General features: G+C 46.3%; 1 protein-coding gene across 1 annotated transcript in view; it reads right to left on the reverse strand.

Annotated features, from left to right (window-relative positions):
* The window catches only part of BORA (BORA aurora kinase A activator), a 49,117-nt gene that overhangs the window by 15,816 nt on the left and 11,285 nt on the right, over positions 1 to 22,016 (reverse strand). Inside the window, exons 3-6 of the mRNA XM_065423227.1 lie at positions 19,545 to 19,590; positions 10,198 to 10,279; positions 2,739 to 2,804; positions 1,955 to 2,011 (exon numbers count right to left, since the gene is read on the reverse strand). Of these exons, the coding sequence (XP_065279299.1) occupies positions 1,955 to 2,011; positions 2,739 to 2,804; positions 10,198 to 10,279; positions 19,545 to 19,590 (251 nt within the window). The remainder of the gene's footprint in view (positions 1 to 1,954; positions 2,012 to 2,738; positions 2,805 to 10,197; positions 10,280 to 19,544; positions 19,591 to 22,016) is intronic.

The following is a 22,016-nucleotide window of genomic DNA, read 5'->3' on the forward strand; positions in this document are numbered from 1 at the left end:
GGACTTAGTATTATCTAGACCACCCGATTGTCCAACCTGTATGTAGTGGAATGCACATTCTGGCCACCTTACCAAAGAAAAGATGGACAGGCAGGAAGTACCCAGCCAGAAACTTTTCTAAATGGAAGACTGAATCAAGTCTAACAGAAGTATCATTAAGGATGCAATCAGTATTTTCCTCCCTATTACCACGTTCTAGTGCAGGGGTTCGCAAACTGGGGGTCAGGACCCCTCAGGGGGTCACGAGGTTATTCCGGGGGTGGGGGTGGAGGGTTTGCCTCCAGCATTTATAATAGTGTTATACATAAAAAATACATAGAGAACCCCATCCACCAATGTAGTTCAGAGATAGGAAGGAGTCACAAAACCACAGTAGGGATAGAGACTGGTAATCTTATTTGCAGTAAGTTGAAAATTCTAAATATTCCATCCATTCTGTTGCTATGGGTTGAAAGCCCCACCACCGTAAGACAGGCTGAAAGAAACATTGTGCACCTAAAAGCTGCTCCTTGGGTCCTGCAACATCTCTTCTTGCAGTGGCTGGCTCATGCTTTGTAGCAACACCAAAGAAAAAACAGTTACTCACCTTCTCGTAACTGTTGTTCTTCGAGATGTGTTGTTCACGTCCATTCCAATCAGTGCGCACGCCGCGTGCACGGTCGTCAGAAAGTTTTTCCCTTAGCAGTTCCCGTCGGGTCAGCTGGGGAACCCCCTGGAGTGGCGCCTTCATGGCACTCAATATATGATCCTGCCAACCCAACCCATCTTCAGTTCCTTCTTACTGTCCATGGTAGCCGTTGGAACTGTGGCTCGCTTGCTTTGCAAGTGCTCCCTTAGCACAGTTACCTAGTCTAGTTCTTCTTCTTCTTGTGGTCTTGTTTTGTAGTTGTTAGTATAGTTATAGTTAGCATAGGTGTTCGTGAGCAGGCTCTTTCCCTGTCCCCTCATCCCTTCTTGGGCTCTGGGGCATGCTGCGAGCCCAAGGCTTTAAGTCTTGCAGCGCATGCCACAAGCCCATGCCAAATAATGACCCCCACGACTCTTGCCTAAGGTGTCTGCGCGTGCACACGTGATTGGAATCGACGTGAACAAGCACTTGAAGAACTATTTTTGGTAAAAGCACCCTATCTGTAAAAATCAGGTTGCTGGAATGAGGTTGAGTTGCATTTTTTGTTGTGCTGTTTCTCACTTACCTTTTTCCCTATAAGCTGTTTGCGTCAGTCACACAGTGGATGTGACTAGGAAGTAGTAACTTATGTAAACTATGTGGCCCCAACTAGAGGTAAAGGGAATAAGATGGACTGGTCTAGAATAGCTTATTGAACTCTTCCTACCCAAGTTCTGTTATATAACTCCTGCTTTTTAAGTATTTCACAGAAAGCAAACATTTCCTTTAGATAGGTCAGTGTGCAGTGCAGATAGTATGCACAGTCTTCCTAGTCTGTGTAGTCTAGAAAACCATGGATATTTTCTTTGGACTCAAGACCTGTGGTCTTCCATTATACCGATGATAAACATGAGGTTACTCTATGCAGTTTTTAAATTCCTGCAAAATTGTCATGCAAACCCAATCTAGCAATTGAGACTATTAGTCTTCCATAGCTAACTTCCAAGCCAGCCTACATTATGAACGCTGGCCCATACTTTAACATATTATCTTTTTAAATATAACAATACAATGTTTATGTACACTTATCATTGTCCTACCATTCCCCATCCCTCCACCTTTTGTTTTTGTCCTCCCTTGCCGAGCCATGTCTAAATTAGAGCAGGAGCTCCACAGGACAAGGAGTTCTTATCTGTCTAAAACAACATTTGTACTTTGGGCAATTCTATGAATACTCAATTTTGATTCACACTAGGTTTCCAGTGCATTGTACCGCCATTCCTAATCAGGATGCAAAATAGATTTTCAATTTAGACATTCATACATAAAGTACAACACAGGACATACCTAATATTTTTTCTAAGTTAAAATCCACAGGCAAAGACAATACTGTCTGACAAGCAGCTGCAATGAATAAAAACAATGAAATTAGCCTACAGTAACTTAGTCAACTAGTGCAAGTAAAAGGTTTAACTTTAAATTGTATTTAACACATCGCTAGTTAAATTAGTGAAACACAATGTGTTGCCATGAGGAAAAGGGAAAAACTTATTAGGCCTGTGGTCCTGAATTGGCTACAGTGTAAGGAGCAAATCAGGCTCAGGGATAAGTGAAAAGGGTTGTTACACACAAGCTCTCTAGATGGCACCATGTCCAGCTGTACCTTAGCTGGGGAGGAAAAAATCAATGGAATACCCTGAAAATTATGTGTTTATATAAAGGTTTCAAAATATAGGTTCTGTGACCTTGTACAGAATTGAGGGGAGAGATGTCAAAGAATCTTTATATATAATGTAATTAAGTTAGTATGCAATTTGGGCTTCACAGCATAAACAGAACATTAAGTGTAATACTACATGTACTCCAAAAACACAGTTATTCCTAGACAAATAGTAACGTAAGTACCTTGCTTAATTGGGGCCTAAATACATGCCTAACTTTAAGCACTAAGTCGTCCCACCGAATGAGACTACTCATGTGCGTAAAGTTAGGTAAGTGCTCAAGCACCCTGGCAGTATTGAAGTCAAACAAACTTGTTTTTAAAAAGGGGTTCAGTTAGCTTAAATAAAAACTTCTTATATTCCTTTGAGTGCATGTTCATTTTGTCAACTTGATACTGTTTTATACCAACCATTGCTTTTTCCAGGTTGCACAGTTAGCTGTCTTCCAATCGGTGAAATGTTATTTAAATCTATACCTGTAAAGCATCATTTAGATAAATTAAGTTAAAACTTAAATTCAAGCTTTTTATCATTCTGAAACATAACAGCAAAGTGAAAACATTTAGTCCGATTGTATTGAGGAACATCTCAAAAATAGTTAGCTACAATAAAAATATTGTAATACTTTAGTTTACATCAAACCAAAATATTTTCAGAGCATAAAAAAACGGTTACCTACCTTCTGTAACTGTTGTTCTTCGAGATGTGTTGTTCACGTCCATTACACATTAGGTGTGCGCGCGTCGCGTGCACGGACGTCAGAAACTTTCCCCCTCAGCGGCTCCCGTCGGGCCGGCAGGGACCCCCCCTCCCACCAGAGCGGCGCCCCGCTCTAGCGTATATATATCCCTGCGGGCCTGACCCTCCCTCGGTTCCTTCTTGCCGGTGACTCCGACAGAGGGGAAGGAGGGTGGGAAGTGTAATGGATGTGAACACCACATCTCGAAGAACAACAGTTACAGAAGGTAGGTAACCGTTTTTTCTTCTTCGAGTGATTGTTCACGTCCATTACACATTAGGTGACTCACAAGCTTACCATTGGAGGAGGGTAGGAGTCAAGGAGCAATTGATTGAAGCACAGCCCTGCCGACCACCGCGTCCTCGCTGGTCTGATGATGGATTGCGTAGTGGGCTGTGAACGTATTCACTGACGACCAGGTCGCCGCTTTACAGATTTCCTGGAGTGGAACCTGTGCCAAGAAGGCCGCCGAGGACGCTTGGGCCCTAGTTGAGTGAGCCCTGATCACCGGGGCTGGTACGTTGGCGAGCTCATAGCATGTGCGTATGCAAAGCACAATCCATGCGGACAAGCGTTGTGCCGAGATAGGCTGGCCTTTTATTCTCTCCGCAATGGCAATGAACAGTTGCGTCGACTTGCGGAATGGCCTGGTCCGTTCCAGATAGAATGCCAAGGCTCTACGGACATCCAGGGTATGCAGGCTGCGGTGGCTTGGGTCCGTATGGGGCTTAGGGAAGAACACCAGTAAACAAATGTCCTGCCCCATATGAAATTGCGTGACCACCTTCGGAAGGAATTTGGGGTGCGGCCTCAGTTGCACCTTATCCTTATAGAAAACTGTATAAGGGGGTTCCGAAGTGAGGGCTCTCAATTCCGATACCCTCCTAGCCGATGTGATGGCCACTAGAAACGCTACCTTCCACGAAAGGTGCATGAGGGAGCAAGAGGCTAGGGGTTCAAAGGGTGGCCCCATGAGTTTAGTTAGGACCAGGTTAAGATTCCATGCAGGGACCGGCGGGCGCGAGTAGGGAAAGACCCTTTCCAGCCCCTTGAGGAATCGGACTACTGTGGGGTTGGAGAATACCGAAACCCCCAACTCTCCGGGGTGGAACGCCGATATGGCGGCCAGATGCACTTTAATTGAGGCGGGGGCGAGCCCCTGATGCTTGAGGTGCAGCAAGTAGTCTAGTATTAATGGTACGGAGGCCTGTAGAGGCTGTATGTGATGAGGCTCACACCAGTGGGAGAACCTCTTCCATTTGGCAAGGTAGGTCGCTCTTGTGGAGGGCTTCCTACTACCAAGAAGAATTTGCTGGACCTCGTGGGAGCACCTGTGTTCCGTATCGTTTAGCCAGAGAGATACCACGCCGTGAAATGTAGTGACGGTAGGTTCGGGTGGAGTAGGCGACCCCGGTCCTGCGTGATGAGGTCGCGATGCAGCGGGAGGGCAATCGGGGCGGTCACGGACAGTTCCAGCAGGGTCGTGAACCAATGCTGGCGTGGCCACGCCGGTGCGATGAGGATGACTGTCGCCTTGTCCCTGCGGGTCTTGAGCAGGACCCTGTGGATGAGTGGAAATGGTGGGAAGGCATACCTCAGGCTCCCGCCCCACTGAATCGCGAAGGCATCTGCCAAGGAGCCCGGGCTGAGGTTCTGGAATGAACAAAACTGCGGGCATTGGCTGTTGTCCTTGGTGGCGAAGAGATCCACCTGGGGAAACCCCCACCTCTGGAAGTTTGAATGTAGGACGTCCTCTCTCAGGCTTGGTCTACACTAACCCTCCAAATCGAACTAAGGTACGCAACTTCAGCTACGTGAATAACGTAGCTGAAGTTCGAAGTACCTTAGTTCGATCTTACCTCGGTCCACAGCGGCAGGCAGGCTCCCCTGTCGACTCCGCGGTACTCCTCTCGCCGAGCAGGAGTACCGCAGTCGACGGCGAGCACTTCCGGGCTCGACTTATCGCGTCCAGACAAGACGCGATAAGTCGAACCCAGAAGTTCGATTGCCAGCCACCGAACTAGCGGCTGGGTATAGACGTACCCCCAGAGTCCATTCGTGCATGCGGTAGGAACTGCTGAGGTGGTCCGCTAACCCGTTTTGGACCCCTGGAAGATATGCTGCCAGCAGGTGGACTGAATGGGCTATACAGAAGTCCCATAGGAGGAGCGCCTCGTGACAGAGGGGAGAGGATCGGGACCCGCCCTGCTTGTTTATGCAGAACATGGCGGTAGTGTTGTCCGTCAGAACGGACACGCTGTGGCCTTCTATGGTAGCGTGAAAGGTCTGGCAGGCGAGGCGAACTGTCCTTAACTCCTTCAGATTGATGTGAAGCAACTTTTCCTCCCTGGACCATAAGTCCTGGGTCCACAGGTCCCCAAGGTGCGCCCCCCAGCCCAGGTCCGACGCATCTGTTACTAACGTCAGAGTGGGTTGTGGGGTGGTGAAAGGGACTCCTTCGCAAACCTGCTGCTGATCGAGCCACCAGCGGAGGGAGTTCGCCACCCGAGCTGGGATTGTCACTACTAGGTCTAAGGGGTCTCTGTTGGGGCGATATGCTTGGGCCAGCCACAACTGTAATGGTCTGAGTCTTAGGCGGGCATGTCTGACTACATGTGTGCAAGCCGCCATGTGTCCCAAGAGTTGCATACAGCATCTGGCCGTGGTCATGGGGAATTGTTGGATGGAGCTTACGACCCTTTGAATGGCCAGGAACCGAGACACTGGAAGACTTGCCCGTGCCGCCACAGAGTCCAGGACTGCTCCTATGAAATCCAGTCTCTGTGTGGGGATCAGCGAGGACTTGGGTACATTGACCAGTAGACCGAGCTTGCGGAACACCTGTAACGCCAATGCCACGTGGGAGCGGACTTTGGCCTCTGACCTGCCCGCGAGGAGCCAGTCGTCCAAGTACGGGTATACCCGCATCTTTATTTTTCAAAGAAAGGCTGCCACCACGGCCATGCATTTCGTGAACACTCGTGGGGCCGTTGCTAGGCCGAAGGGCAAGAGCGTAAATTGGAAATGGTGTTGGTTGATGGTGAAGCGCAGGAATCGCCGGTGGGCCGGGTGGATGGCGATGTGAAAGTACGCATCTTTCATATCGAGGGCAGCGTACCAATCCCCCGGATCCAGGGATGGGATAATAGCGCCAAGGGAGACCATACGAAAACGTGCCTTGACCAAAAATTTGTTTAGTTTGCCTAGGTCCAAAATGGGATGGAGGCCCCCTTTTGCTTTGGGAATGAGGAAATATCTGGAGTAAAACCCTTTCCCTCTTAGGTCCGGAGGGACCTCTTCCACTGCTCCTACTTTGAGGAGGGCCCGCACCTCCTGCATAAGGAGTTGCTCGTGAGAGGGGTCCCTGAAGAGGGATGGGGATGGGGGGTGGGAGGGAGGGGGCGAGGAGAACTGAAGGGTGTATCCCGCCTCCACCGTGCGAAGGACCCAGCGGTCCGATGTTATATGGGACCAAGCACGGTAAAAATGGGACAGGCGGTCCCTGAAACATATAGAAGGATCCGGTGTAAGGGTTGGTACGCTGTCCTCGAACGCAGCTTCAAAACCCTTGCTTATTTCCCGGCTGTGGCTTGCCTTGACCGTGGTTTTGGCCCTGGTTAGGCGTGTTGTTACGTCTACGCCTGTTATCCCTGCCCCTTCTGCGGTACGGTTCCTGTCTAGGATGAGGGTGGTATTGCCTCTGCGGCGGTTGGGGCTTAAAGGGTTTCCTCTGTGTCACTGGGGTGTGCATCCCCAACGACTTGAGGGTTGCTCGAGAGTCTTTGAGGCTATGCAATCGGGCATCCGTCTGGTCTGAGAACAAGCCTGCCCCTTCGAACGGGAGGTCTTGCAAGGTGTTTTGTACGTCTGGGGGAAGGCCGGAGGCCTGTAGCCATGCCGAGCGCCTCATCACCACTCCTGACGCGATTGTCCTTGCCGCTGCGTCCGCGGAGTCAAGGGAGGCCTGCAAAGAGGTTTTGGCTACTGCCTTCCCTTCGTCCACCAGGGCAGCGAACTCTGGTTGTGAACCCTGGGGCAGGGAGTCCTTAAACTTGGAGACTGATGCCCAAGAATTGAAATTGTGTCTGTTCAGAATCGCTTGTTGGTTAGCGATCCTCAACTGGAGGCCACCGGATGAGTAGACCTTCCTCCCAAATAAGTCCAAGCGCTTTGCCTCCTTGGCCTTGGGGGCCGGGGCTTGCTGGCCATGCCGCTCTCTTTCATTGACCGCAGAGACAACCAGCGAACAGGGTGCTGGGTGAGAAAAAAGGAAGTCGAACCCCTTGGAGGGGGCGAAGTACTTCCTCTCTACGCCTTTCGCAGTTGGTGCGCTGGAGGCCGGTGTTTGCCACACTGTCTTATAATTCGACTGTACTGTTTTTATGAGTGGGAGTGCAATCCTGGAGGGGCCTTCCGGGCTTAGGATGTCAACCATGGGGTCCTCCTGCTCTACAGTCTCCTCCGCCTGCAACCCCAGACTGAGGGCTACCCGGCGGAGCAGATCCTGGTGTGCCCGATGGTCAATTGGGGGAGGGCCGGACACTGTCGTACCTGCCACAGCCTCATCTGGTGAGGAGGAAGAGGTTAGGGCCTTCTGCGCGTCCTCCTCTTCCAGCAACTCCTCACCTAGTGGGCGCTCCCCTGGGATCTGTCCTATCGTGTGGGCCTGAGACGGTGCCGGGCTCGGTGCCGAGTCGGCTCTTTCTCGCTCCGGTGGTCTGGAGACCGTGGCCTCCTTACGCAAGGAGGGGCGCCCTTGCGGGGAGCGGGACCGGTGTCTCGAGGGGCCAGATCTCGAGGTCCTGGATGGGGGGCCTTGTTGGTGATAGGCCCAAGGGGTCCAGAATGGCCATTGTACTGGCTGGCCCCACTGTGGGTGCCAAGCGGCTTCGTGCTCCCTACCGGCCGGTGCCCTGTGGGCAAATCTGCTGGACTGGCCCGAGTCTGCCTCCGAAACCACAGATTGTGACCTGGATGGCCACGGCGGTGCCGTGGGACGGTGCCAGTCCGGGGTCGGAGAGTAGTACCTCCATGACCGGGACCGGGAGTAACGTCCTGCCGACCTGGAACGGTACCGATGACCTCGGGACCGGGAACGACTGCGAGTGGTCGGTCTCGGGGATCGCGTGGCTGACACGTCCCGGTGCCCACTCGAGTAGGGCTGCTGGGTCGGTGCCGGGCGCTTGTTGGGGCCCCGACGGCTGTGCGGCCCTGTGCGCCGAGGGTAGCCAGGAGTCCACCGAGGCAGAGCTCGACCGGGAACGGCGCCGTGAGCGGTGCCGAGATGGTGACCGTGATGGGCGCACCATTGCCGGCTTGCCTCTGGACGGCCATCTTGGCGGATTATCTTTGGCTTGGAGGGGGCCCACAGCGGACAATTCGATGAGGTCCTTTGCTGCCTCAAACGTGTCCGGGGTGGAGGGCTGTTCCAAAAGCTCCTCCAGCCCTTCTCCTCTCGATGCGCCTATCCCGGGGCTCGACGGGCCTCTCGGCGCCAGAGCTACTGGCACCGGGATCTTTTCTGGGGTCGCCACTCCCTTAGGCGCAGTCGAGGTCTTCGCGGGTGCTGCCCTCTTATGCGGGGAGCATCCTCGGGCCTTGGGTTGGCTCTTCAATTTTGCCGGCGAAAATGACCGGTGCCGAGGGCGGTCTTGCTGTGCCGGTGCCATCGGCTTATGGTGTCCCGCCGGTGACGGATCATGAACCGATGCCGGGGCACTCCGCACCGAAGTTGACGGTGCCGCGGCCTGATTCGAAGTGGAGGGCTGTAATGCAGCCTCCATGAGTAGCTGCTTAAGGCGAAAGTCCCTCTCTTTCTTAGTTCTGGGCTTGAAGGCCTTACAGATCTTGCAGCGCTCTTTTTGGTGCGCTTCCCCCAGGCAATGGAGGCACGAGTCGTGGGGATCGCTTATCGGCATAGGCTTGCGGCACGTGGCATAAGCCTTGAAGCCTTGGGCATGCGGCATGCCCCGCCGCCCAGGGCCGGTGTTGGGATCGACCAAACACCTAACACAAAGGAGCTTAACTACTACTAAAGAACTGTTAACTACTAAGATTAACACTAAGTACTAAAGAACTGATACTGCTAAGAAGAACACTAACTATTAACGCTAAGGGACACTCTCAAGCGAGAGACAGAGTTGTTCCAACGCTGTCACGGACGGTAAGAAGGAACTGAGGGAGGGTCGGGCCCACAGGGATATGTATACGCTAGAGCGGGGCGCCGCTCTGGCGGGAGGGGGGGGCCCCTGCCGGCCCGACGGGAGCCGCTGAGGGAAAAAGTTTCCGACGTCCATGCATGCAACGCGCGCACACCTAATGTGTAATGGACGTGAACAATCACTCGAAGAAGAACTAGAACATGATGTTCGCAACTAAGTTTGGGACAGATTAAAAAAAAAAAACCTAGAGAGACAAGTGTCAGAGAAGCCAGAGAGAGATTTCATCATTTTTTCTCACCAGTTTACATTGTAAAAGTTTTCCATCAGAAAATGCAATTCAATTGAAATCTTAAAGTGTCTCAAATTATGTTGATTTTCCCAAAGATTTGTGATGGGCGGGGAAGGAGGGGGGGGAGGGAGAAATGAAGGGAACTCAAGTGAAAAAGTTATTATAGTGTCAAAAGGTCATTCATGACATTTTAGGAATGAAAAGCTTCAATTTTTCTTTTCAAATTGACTGTTTTGAAATTTATTTTGGATTATGTTATATTAAAAAAAAAATCAAAACTAAACACTTTGATCATTTTTTTAAAATACTCAATTCTAGAAAATTTGGTGGGTTCAATAAATGTAAGAGTCTGTTCAATTTTCCTAGTCAATATAATTATGCTTGTTTTGTGAAAGGGAGAAAGAAGCAAAAAGGTAATTCCAAGTACTACAGTGGAATTTAGGTAATGAGAATATAATTGAGACAAAGTATTACCAAGAGAGCAGAGATAGGATCAAGTTCACAGGAACTGAAAAACCTAACTTAGGCAAAATCCTGGCCCCACTTGAGTGAGTATTCCCATCTAATCACGCTGTCCATAACTTTATATAAAGTTAAGCATATACATATTAATCATGCAAAACAGATGATTTCTAAATTTAAGCTATTAAAAGACACTTTTAGAGACATACATAACTTACATTTAGTGGAATGAAACTGGGAAACTTGCTTCCCTTCATGATCTGTCCAAGGAGAGGGAACGATAAGACTTTTGGTGAAAAACTAGAGGAAAAAATATAACAATTAGATAGTCTTAATGTTTGGGAGTATCCACTTAATTTTATAGATATGTATTTACAAGCAACTAGTTGTAAATCTTGAGTTTTGATTCTTGTGGTCATGTTTAACATAGCCAAGATTAATCAAAATTCACTTTGGAACAGCTGATAGCTTTCTATCAGATTTCTTCAGCCACTTATTTTCAAATTCCCTTTCTGAGGGCTGGTCCACACTAAGCCCCCAGTTCGAACTAAGATACGCAACTTCAGCTACGTAAATAACGTAGCTGAAGTCGAAGTATCTTAGTTCGAACGTAAAGGTACTTACCGTGGGTCCACACGCGGCAGGCAGGCTCCCCCGTCGACTCCGCCTACTCCTCTCGCAGAGCAGGATTACCGGCGTCGACGGCGAGCACTTCCGGGATCGATTTATCGCGTCTAGACAAGACGCGATAAATCGATCCCAGAAGATCGATTGCTTGCTGCCAAACCAGCGGGTAAGTATAGATGTACCCTGAGATACAGCCCAAAACACCATTCAAAATGTTAACCTTTCTGTAACAATTTGAAGAGCCCCATCTTTTCCTAATTCCACAAGTATACTGGTGCGTATACCAGGTTAGCTTTGACAAAGCTTTCTTCACACATCTGTATTGACACACTCAATGCTGGTGTCTAAAACACGTCTCATTACTCCAGCAGAGATTGAGGAAGAGTGAATAGATTTTAAGAGGTTCCAGGTACTCTGCAGCAAGCTGGAGCTAAGTTCTGAGGCAATATAGTGCAGCAGAATGGAAATCACATTTTCAGTACACCACAGTTTTGTACTGACAATTCAGATGCTTTGTAGAAGCAATCAAGAGGAAGTTGAAGTCGTTATTGAAGATGAATAGGTGGTGACTGTTGGGGCTTTTGACACCTTAAAAGACATTTAGGATCATAGAAATAAGCATATTTATGGTAGGTTTCTGCTAAAAGTTAACAGTACTTGACACTTAAATCATCACCTTTATATCTGAGCATTTCCAAAATCCAAACCTAAAGGTGATGGAGGACATGATAAAAACCTGGATAAACAAGGGAGAAATCCCCCCACCCCAACCAATACAAGCAAGGCCCAGAACACAGACAAAAGGAAAACTGGAGTAAATGGACTTCTTTGAGATGTGCTGACCGTATATTCCATTGACAGTGCACATGCACTCGAGATTGGAGTCTTTTGGCCTGCAGTGTCCATTAGGGTATACGTCACAAGTGTCCTTATTCCCAAGCCATGGACATAAAGAGCAAAGTTGGACAACTGCCACTTTGTTCCTTTACCACCATGGAACTTGATGGATATAAGTCTCCAAACCAGAAGGGAAGAAAGGTAGGTTGTGAAACATATGGCTGACATCTCAAAGAATTCCAGTTACAGCACAGGTAAGTACATATTCAACTTATATTGACTCACAAGCAATGAGAGTGGGAGCTCAGAGTCTAGGAACATGAAGATTGGAATGTAGCTTTCCCAACTGTAGTTATCAGATCTCAAGGCTTCAGTGACAGAATAGTGCTTCACAAATGTGTGAACAGATATCCAGGTAGTTGCTTTACATATGTCTAAAAAAAACATTTTTCAAAGATGCTGTGGAGGTTGAATGAAATAAGTAGGAGGATCTACTTTAGCCACCTCATAAAAGTTGGATATCTATCTAGATAGGCTGTGTTTCATATTTGTATGTCAGAGGGCATTGGCATTCTACTAGCAAAAGATTAAACCTTTCAGAGATCTACTCCAAAAACGATTTATGGCAGTAGCAGAAATGGTGAAAGACCTGTTTTGCTGCCAAGACTATCTCTTAGAAGAGCATAGCTTGGGGAGTGGAGGGGGGGGGGAAAATATGGGCAAATGAATCTCTTGGTTCAGAAGAAAATTCATAGTAATTTTAGGAAGAAACTTGGGATGCATCCTAAGGGATATTTCATCTGGATAGAAAACTGTATAAGGTGAGTCCACCATCAAGGCGTGGATTTTACCAACTCTTCTCAAAGATGTAATCACATTTAAAAGTGCCATTTCCATAGACAAATGAAATAAACTTTGCCTTGGATTAAAAGGTGGGCGCATTAGGATAGATAAGACCTAATTAAGGTCCCCTATAGAGGAATTCTTCATTGGAAAATACCTTGATAAGTTCCATCACAAACCTTATAATACTCATGTGAGAAAAAATTGTGTCTCCCTCTACAGGAGAGGGATGCACAGAGGTGAACACTGAAAAAGCTTATTGAAAGATGTTTCAGGTCAAGTATATATTATAAAGTATCATGAATCAGCATCCTGGGGAATTCAAGATCTCTGCTGCTACCAAGAGAAAAAAATCTTTCATTTTGATGAGTAGATTGGACCAGTAGAATCTCTTCCACTATTTAATATGTTGTTGGGATTTTTTTGGTGTGTGTGAGTGTTTGTTTTAAAGCAGATGTACAACAGGACTTTAAGTCTAACCTCCCTACAGCAGACAGATGATGAAATGGAGGTACTCTAGGCCCCGTTCCTTCATGTTGTATCAACGGGTATGGAATTAGAGATAATGTCTTTGGTTGGTAGACTGAAAGATTCTCAGCCACACTGATACAATTAAGATAATTTTGGCTGAGTCCTGCTGGATCTTGCGTCAGACTGTTGGGATCAACAGAACTGGTGAGTATGCATAAATGATAGTTCAAAAGCACAAAAATCAGAAAGATATCTGAAAGTGAGCCTGAGGTGATGTCAGGACTTCAGTTCAAGAGGGGATACTTGTTGCTTCTATCTGTTGCAAAGAGGATAACCCCATCCCAAGATGATGTTGCAAAGGACCAAGTCCTTGATCTCCCACATTGATGGGAGAGTTGCCTGCCAAGAGGGAGATTCAATGTCTGATTCACCAATTGGTGGATAGAAAGCTGGCTAGATCGTCGGGCTCAACGGGTAGTGATCAACGGCTCCATGTCTAGTTGGCAGCCGGTTTCAAGTGGAGTGCCCCAGGGGTTGGTCCTGGGGCCGGTTTTGTTCAATATCTTCATTAATGATCTGGAGGATGGCGTGGACTGCACTCTCAGCAAGTTTGCAGATGACACTAAACTGGGAGGAGTGGTAGATACACTGGAGGGTAGGGACAGGATACAGAGGGACCTAGACAAATTAGAGGATTGGGACAAAAGAAACCTGATGAGGTTCAACAAGGACAAGTGCAGAGTCCTGCACTTAGGACAGAAGAATCCCATGCACTGTTACAGACTAGGGACCGAATGGCTAGGAAGCAGTTCTGCAGAAAAGGACCTAGAGGTTACAGTGGACGAGAAGCTGGATATGAGTCAACAGTGTGCTCTTGTTGCCAAGAAGGCTAACGGCATTTTGGGCTGTATAAGTAGGGGCATTGCCAGCAGATCGAGGGACGTGATCGTTCCCCTCTATTCGACATTGGTGAGGCCTCATCTGGAGTACTGTGTCCAGTTTTGGGCCCCACACTACAAGAAAGATGTGGAAAAATTGGAAAGAGTCCAGCGGAGGGCAACAAAACTGATTAGGGGGCTGGAGCACATGACTTATGAGGAGAGGCTGAGGGAACTGGGATTGTTTAGTCTGCAGAAGAGAAGAATGAGGGGGGATTTGATAGCTGCTTTCAACTACCTGAAAGGAGGTTCCAAAGAGGATGGATCTAGACTGTTCTCAGTGGTACCTGATGACAGAACAAGGAGTAATGGTCTCAAGTTGCAGTTGGGGAGGTTTAGGTTGGATATTAGGAAAAACTTTTTCACTAGGAGGGTGGTGAAGCACTGGAATGGGTTACCTAGAGAGGTGGTGGAATCTCCTTCCTTAAAGGTTTTTAAGGTCAGGCTTGACAAAGCCCTGGCTGGGATGATTTAGTTGGGAATTGGTCCTGCTTTGAGCAGGGGGTTGGACTAGATGATCTCCTGAGGTCCCTTCCAACCCTGATATTCTATGATTCTATGAATTCCATAACCTGATTGCCTCTTGGCATAATGGGGAAGATCTCTCCCCCCCCCCTCCTTCTCTGGTTATGTAAACATGGTTGTTGTATTACCAATCGTAATTTGGACTGATTGGTCTTCTTGACTATTACAAAGGCACACAAGCCTCTGTCCAATATGTCCAAGCAGCGCAGGACATCCCCTTACTGTGGTGTTTGGATTCAATTTTATCCAGAGATATTAAGGCGGACATGTTCTCGAACCTATCTTGAGGTAGACACTTAAGGAGTCTAGGATTGGTCACATGAGCTCCACTCTTGGAATTGGTATTAACTTGCATTTCTCCATGCTGAATTTTGGGCCAAGAGTGGTTAACAGCTCAAGAACGCAATGAATCACATCTCTCACTTGAAAAGCTTTTTTCAAACTAACCACTTTTGGTAGTCAGACCTGTTCATGATGACAACAGCACCTCCTTTATCAGCCTCTTTGATTATAATGTCAGGGTGGTTTCGGAGGCTGTGGATGGCATTGTGTTCTGCACGACTGATGCCTTAGAGCCCCGACCGGGGTTATTCTATCTACTACCCAAGATCCACAAACCCGGAAATCCTGGACGCCCCATCATCTCAGGCATTGGCACTCTCACTGAAGGACTGTCTGGATATGTTTCAGAGTAGCAGCCATGGTTAGTCTGTATCCGCAGACAGACTCCTATTCTTTTTGTCTGGATATGTGGACTCTCTAGTCAGATCCTACACCACCAGCACTCCCAGCTATCTCCGTGACACCACTGATTTCCTGAGAAAACTACAATGCATTGGTGACCTTCCAGAAAACACCATCCTAGCCACCACGGATGTGGAGGCTCTCTACATAAACATCCCACACACAGCTGGAATACAAGCTGTCAGGAACAGTATCCCTGATGATGCCACAGCACAACTGGTTGCTGAGCTCTGTGACTTTATCCTCACACACAACTATTTCAAATTTGATGACAATATATACCTCCAGATCAGTGGCACCGCTATGGGCACCCGCATGGCCCCACAATATGCCAAAATTTTTATGGCTGACCTGGAACAATGCTTCCTCAGCTCTCGTCCACTCACGCCCCTTCTCTACCTATGCTACATTGATGACATCTTCATCATCTGGACCCATGGGAAGGAGACTCTGGAAAAATTCCACCACGATTTCAACAGCTTCCACCCCACCATCAACCTCAGCCTGGACCAATCTACACGGGAGGTCCACTTCCTAGACACCACAGTACAAATAAGCGATGGCCACGTTAACACCACCAACCGCTATGCCTACCTTCATGCCTCCAGCTTTCATCCCGGACACACCACACGATCCATTGTCTACAGCCAAGCACTGAGGTACAACCGCATCTGCTCCAACCCCTCAGACAGAGACCAACACCTACAAAATCTTCATCAAGCATTCTCAAAACTACGGATACTCGCACAAGGAAATAAGGAAACAGATCAACAGAGCCAGACGTGTACCCAGAAGCCTCCTACTGCAAGACAAGCCCAAGAAAGAAACCAACAGAACTCCACTGGCCATCACATACAGTCCCCAGCTAAAACCTCTCCAACGCATCATCAGTGATCTACAACCCATCCTAGACAACGATCCCTCGCTTTCACAGGCCTTGGGTGGCAGGTCAGTCCTCGCCCACAGACAACCCGCCAACCTAAAGCATATTCTCACCAGTAACTACACACCGCACCATAGTAACTCTAACTCAGGAACCAATCCATGCAACAAACCTCGATGCCAACTCTGCCCACATATCTACACCAGCGACACCATCACAGGACCTAACCAGATCAGCCACACCATCACCGGTTCATTCACCTGCACGTCCACCAATGTAATATACGCCATCAGATGCCAACAATGCCCCTCTGCTATGTACATCGGCCAAACTGGACAGTCCCTACGTAAAAGGATAAATGAATACGCATCAGGTATTAGGAATGGCAATATACAAAAACCTGTAGGAGAACACTTCAATCTCCCTGGACACACAATAGCAGATTTAAAGGTAGCCATCATGCAGCAAAAAAACTTCAGGACCAGACTTCAAAGAGAAACTGCTGAGCTTCAGTTCATCTACAAATTTGACACCATCAGCTCAGGATTAAACAAAGACTGAATAGCTAGCCAACTACAAAAGCAGTTTCTCCTCCCTTGGTGTTCACACCTCAACTGCTAGAAGAGGGCCTCATCCCCCCTGATTGAACTAACCTCATTATCTCTAGCCTGACTCACTCTTGCTTGCATATTTATACCTGCCTCTGGAAATTTCCACTACATGCATCTGACGAAGTGGCTATTCACCCACGAAAGCTCATGCTCCAATACGTCTGTTAGTCTATAAGGTGCCACAGGACTCTTTGCTGCTAATTGGGATAGGAATATATACACAGGGAAAAAGCGAGAGCCAGTTTGTGAAGCATGGACAGCAAGCAGTTCAATCTCAAAACCAGAGATGTTGAGAAGGAACTGAATGACAATTGGTCTGCTCCACCCTTTATACCCTCAGTGTGAGACACAAGGACAGCCAGGGTGCATGCACAGCCACAATAGATTCCTATCTCAAGCAAAGGAGGTGCATGTGTACCATAAGGGGAATGTGTATATGAACAATAATTCAAAGAAGAATCAAATCATTACTAACGAAAACTAACCACTAATGTCAAACACCCAACCAACAGAGCTATTGTTTCAGGCTCTTCAACTCAGGAAGACCACAGTCCACAAGCTTAACAATTTAGGTTTCAAAAGTAATTCCATCGGAAAGGCTAGATTTAATTTTTTTTAAATAAAAGCTTAGACTGGAACACAATTCCATAGCAACAGATGCATTCCATGGCAAATTTTCTGACTGACAAAGCCCCTGTTTTTACTTAAAGGGAAAAAAAGGACAAAAATTCACTCAATAAAATATTGTAGGGAAGGGCAACAGTAATAAGCACCACTTTTTTTTTTTTTTTAAATCTTAATTTTTTAAATCTTCAGTGTTAGAAAAGAACCACCATTCCCTTCTGTGACCTTAAAAGCCCCTCCACACTAACTTATCAGGCCTGATATACTTAATAATCCTAACAGGATCGGCCGAACCTGCGGACGCAGCAGGTAAACAAACCAACCCGGCCCGCCAGGGTGCTTACCCAGGCGGGCCACGTGCCAAAGGTTGTCGATCCCTGATTTAAGCACTTAAAGTTAAGTGCCTAAGATGGAAAAATGATTAGAAAAATGGATTACTTGCTCTTCTCCCTGATCAGAAAACTCCCATTACTGAGTACAAGAGACTATGAAGGTAAAGTTTCCAGAAGTGTGAACTTAAAAGCTGTACATTACAGCAAGCATTGAGATACAGAGGCAAGTTGCACCAATGCACTGAAGCAAAGCTCTGGGGGAGGCAGAAGGACTCCAGGGCCCAAAAGGGCCAGGAGACTGGAGTCTAGTGATAATTCTGGGCCAAAGAAGACCTTGCCACAAAGAAATAAAAAATCACCACATCACACACACAAGCAGATTTGACTGGAAGCTAGAAAACATTAAAGAAAGAATACCCAAAGCAGGATGAAGTCTGACAGGTTGGAGAAATCTGCTCCCATGGGGAGCTCTTTCACTGACTAGAGCAAGAGAGAGAGAGAGAGAGAGAGAGAGAGAGAGAATTGGTTAGAACGCTAGTTCCCAAACTTGTTCCGCCGCTTGTGCGGGGAAAGCCCCTGGCGGGCCGGACCGGTTTGTTTACCTGCTGCGTCCACAGGTTTGGCTGATCACGGCTCCCAGTGGCCGTGGTTCACCGCTCCAGGCCAATGGGAGCTGCTGGAAGCGGCGGCCAGTACATCCCTTGGCCCGCGCCGCTTCCCGCAGCTCCCCTTGGCCTGGGACGGAGAACCGTGGCCACTGGGAGCCGCGATCGGCCGAACCTGCGGACGCGGCCGGTAAACAAATCGGCCCGGCCCGTCAGGGGCTTTCCCTGTACAAGCGGCGGAACAAGTTTGGGAACCACTGGGTTAGAAAATTCCAAAGGGAGCAGTTAAGATACTGGATGGTGCATGAGCACCACTATAGGTAGCTCAGACTGCTGATACCCTTGGGGATTACCAAAAACAAACAAACAAAATCCCACACACTGCTTTAGTGCAAGACAGGTAAGACCTAGAGAGCTGAAATCATGAGGTGAGCATCTTACACAGATGATATCTTTAGAGAACTGAATATCTTCAGTCAAAATTTTATTATCTTGTAGAGATGTATTTTTAGATCCTAACTATGACTGCATGTGATCTTATGAATTGCCTTATTGCACACCAGTCAATCATTCAAGGTAAGTACCTATGAGGCGTTAGTACACTTCATGAAAAAAAAAAAAAAAATTATGAGAAGGACAAGTTATTCTTAAAAGGATACATCTAACTCTGCAGACTTGCAGTACTTTCTCCTACTGTTGGCGCAGTAGAGCAGGGCTAGACAACAGGGTGGGGGGGAAAAGCATCATCACACTAACTCTTCCACCATTCCTACAACCAGCACTAGTTCAATAATGGAAAGAGTACTAGTGTAGGCAACCCCACAAAAAGCAGTTCTCGCCTCCATATCTCTAAGGTGAGATTCTGGTAGAAACTCCTTTAGCTACGTTTTTGGACCCATGGCATTTGTGGCAGAGTTGCCCATCTGCCAGTGACTGTTACTGAACAGATGGCTGTTTAAATTCTCTTTAAAAAAAGCAATTCGGGTCAGAAGTAACGGGGGCAGCCAACTCTACAATAAGATTTTTCCCTCAGTGAAAAAGCAAAGATTGCCGGGCACCATGATAACTGCAAGCAGGACTTAGAAACATGGAGATTCAACTCCTGGGTATTTTGAAAACAGTCATCTGTTCAGGACATCTTTGGAGAGTTTATATCACAGGTGATATTTTTGTGAAGTGCTCTAAAAGACTTGTGCCACATTTCAGGTCTAGATAACAAAAGATCATATAAAAGTCCCAAAGTCTGCTTCTTTGGCCTAAAGCTATAGGGTGGAGGAAATCAAATAAAAACCACAAATAAGGATTCCCATTCTAAAACTACAAGAGATAAGCAGTAAACTGCATGATCTCCTACTAACCATTAAAATACCACATGCTCTTGGTGAAGAGCTACCTCATACTTTGTAAAGTTGCTTTGCAAAGTTGCTAGATAACGCTGAAAATTTACTTTTTACCATTGTTCATTTTACCCATATACACACACAATATTAATATCTGGTTTAATACCAATAGCAATTTTAATTACCTCTTCAATGGCTTTCTGTCTTTTGTCTTCCATCTCTTTATCTATTCTAAACAATGCAAATGAAAAATAAATAAATAAATTACCAATGCCATTACTGCATTTGATGGCTCAAGTAAATGAAAAGTACCATTTTTATAAAAGATTAAGATTAGCTGCCTTTTAACATAAATCACAATTTACTCTATGTATAATATTCTTAATATACTGTGTGCAATTCCTTTGTATTCAAAATTGATAAGTGTTTACTGTACTCAGACAATTAACTACTTTAAAGAAGGAGTTCCGACTTCGGGCAATTTTGTAATAACATTTTACACAGTAAGTGATTTACTTTGTAATCTTCTGTAGAATCTTTTACTATTATGAAAGATATTTCTATTTGAATGAAATCTGTCTTGCTCATAATACAGCTTCTCTTTCCACCTAAATCTCTCCAGAGTCTGATTTTGAATGCTTCTATAAGCAACTTTTAAAATTATTATAAAATAGACGTAAAGAGAAACTCACTCTAGGATCAAGCAGGACAAGGAATTAGACCATAAGGAAGAAAGCTCTTTAAACAGAAAAAAAGTAAAACCACAATGGAAAACAAATGAAGGAACTTGTATAGATTTATTTGACATTATCTACTTCTTCCCCAACTAAAGGTTCCCTCTTCAAGTGGCTTGTAAACACATGTTATCCCAGCCCAACACAAAAATCACATCAAATATCTGTGTTAAGATTTTATACAATCTCTAACACAAAATAGGCAATTCCAAAAGTAAGCTTGTATTAAATGGTATTTCCCCTAGTTCAAACATTTCTCTGCCATATTCAAATGATTTGTACAGCTTTTCACAAGTGATAGTTTCCTTTTTGTGTCACCATAACTGATAAAGCTTCACTATACCAGTCATTAGGAGGCTTATAAATGACAACCAAAGAAATCCATACTAAATATAACTTTTGAAGAACAGCAGAGGCATGAAAATATTTATATAGAAGTTTATGTGAATAAACTCTTCAGACCACATAAATTATATATTTAGAAAGGACTGGGTACAGCATTTGGATAACTGATATAAGTGCTTTTTCTTTGGGCAGTGAAGTTTGGAAAGTGCAAAAGCAAAAACAACAAATGTAGTTGGCACCGAAAATATCAATCCTGTATGCATCTTTAAGCCAGGGTCAAAATGTAACCTAGCAACTTGAATACTGTGCCAATGTGGCTTTTTGAACAGCAGATACTTCATACCATATCATCTAATCGAAAACATCCTGCTTCTGCTAGAGGAAAATGAAGAGGATCAAAGCCAGGAGACTGGACTAGGACACCCCAAGCAAAAGAACATTTTGTACCAAATGTACAGTAAGAATTACAAGAGACAAACAAGTGTGTTCTGGGTCTTTCAGCTTGAACTCATCAGCTGATCGAATACTGCAGTGGAATTTGGGAATAATTTAAGTCACTAATACTGATCTCAAAAACCTCTAATAAGTTGCCATTTATGCACGGAATAGGCAAATGTGTCCATGCTCACTTGAAAGTTTCCTTTCTTTGAGTAATAAGGTCTACATATTTGTTACAATGGTACTTGGGGGTACTGGGGAGGGATAGCTCAGTGGTTTGATCATTGGCCTGCTAAACCCAGGATTGTGAGTTCAATCCTTGAGGGGGGCCACTTAGGGATCTGGGGCAAAATCAGTACTTGGTCCTGCCTAGTGAAGGCAGGGGCTGGACTCTATGACTTTTCAGGGTCCCTTCCAGTTCTATGAGATAGGTATATCTCCATATTTTTTTTTTTATTTTTTTTTAGCCTTCTGGCAGCTTGGAGACAAAACCACACTAGTCAGTCACTGGCAGCAGAGGATTATTAACTATGCTGTGAGGAAAAAGCACAATTTCTCTTGATACAGCATATTCAACCTAACAAGAAACAAATCCTTGAATGTCAAATTTAATCTTTCTTCTGAATGCTCCATTTGTCTCCAGATCTGTGGACTTATTACTCAAAGAAAGGAAATTTCAAGAAAAAGCATGGATAAGGTTCCCTATTATTCATCATGCTAAGATTCAAAGATCTGGTACAGGAGGATTTTCATAGCAGTGAGCCTCCAGGATAAGAGGCAGGATCAGTCTTTAAATATGGGGATCTAAAACAAGGTAACTTTATATGATCTTCTCCACCTTCCCCTGGGCTCAAAGGCATGGAGAAGGCTTTTGCCAAAAGAAAGGAAGTTGCATTGGCTAATATTGAACGACCACTATTATTCCTGGGGGAAAATACATTCTGCTGGAAACGCACTGTAGTTACACCTTTCACCCACCAGGGGCTACTGTAACACCAGATGAGAGGGCAGCGGGCTCATGGTCCAGAGCAGCCAGCTGTGGATAGGGAAGGCCTGAGGCTGTGTTTCTCACAGCAACACGCCTGCGGGGCCAGGCACGGGATGGGGGGAGCGGAGCAGATAGAGCAGAGCACAAAGGGT

This window comes from Emys orbicularis, chromosome 1 (genome assembly GCF_028017835.1).
Source record: "Emys orbicularis isolate rEmyOrb1 chromosome 1, rEmyOrb1.hap1, whole genome shotgun sequence".
In the NCBI taxonomy this organism is placed as follows: domain Eukaryota; kingdom Metazoa; phylum Chordata; order Testudines; family Emydidae; genus Emys; species Emys orbicularis.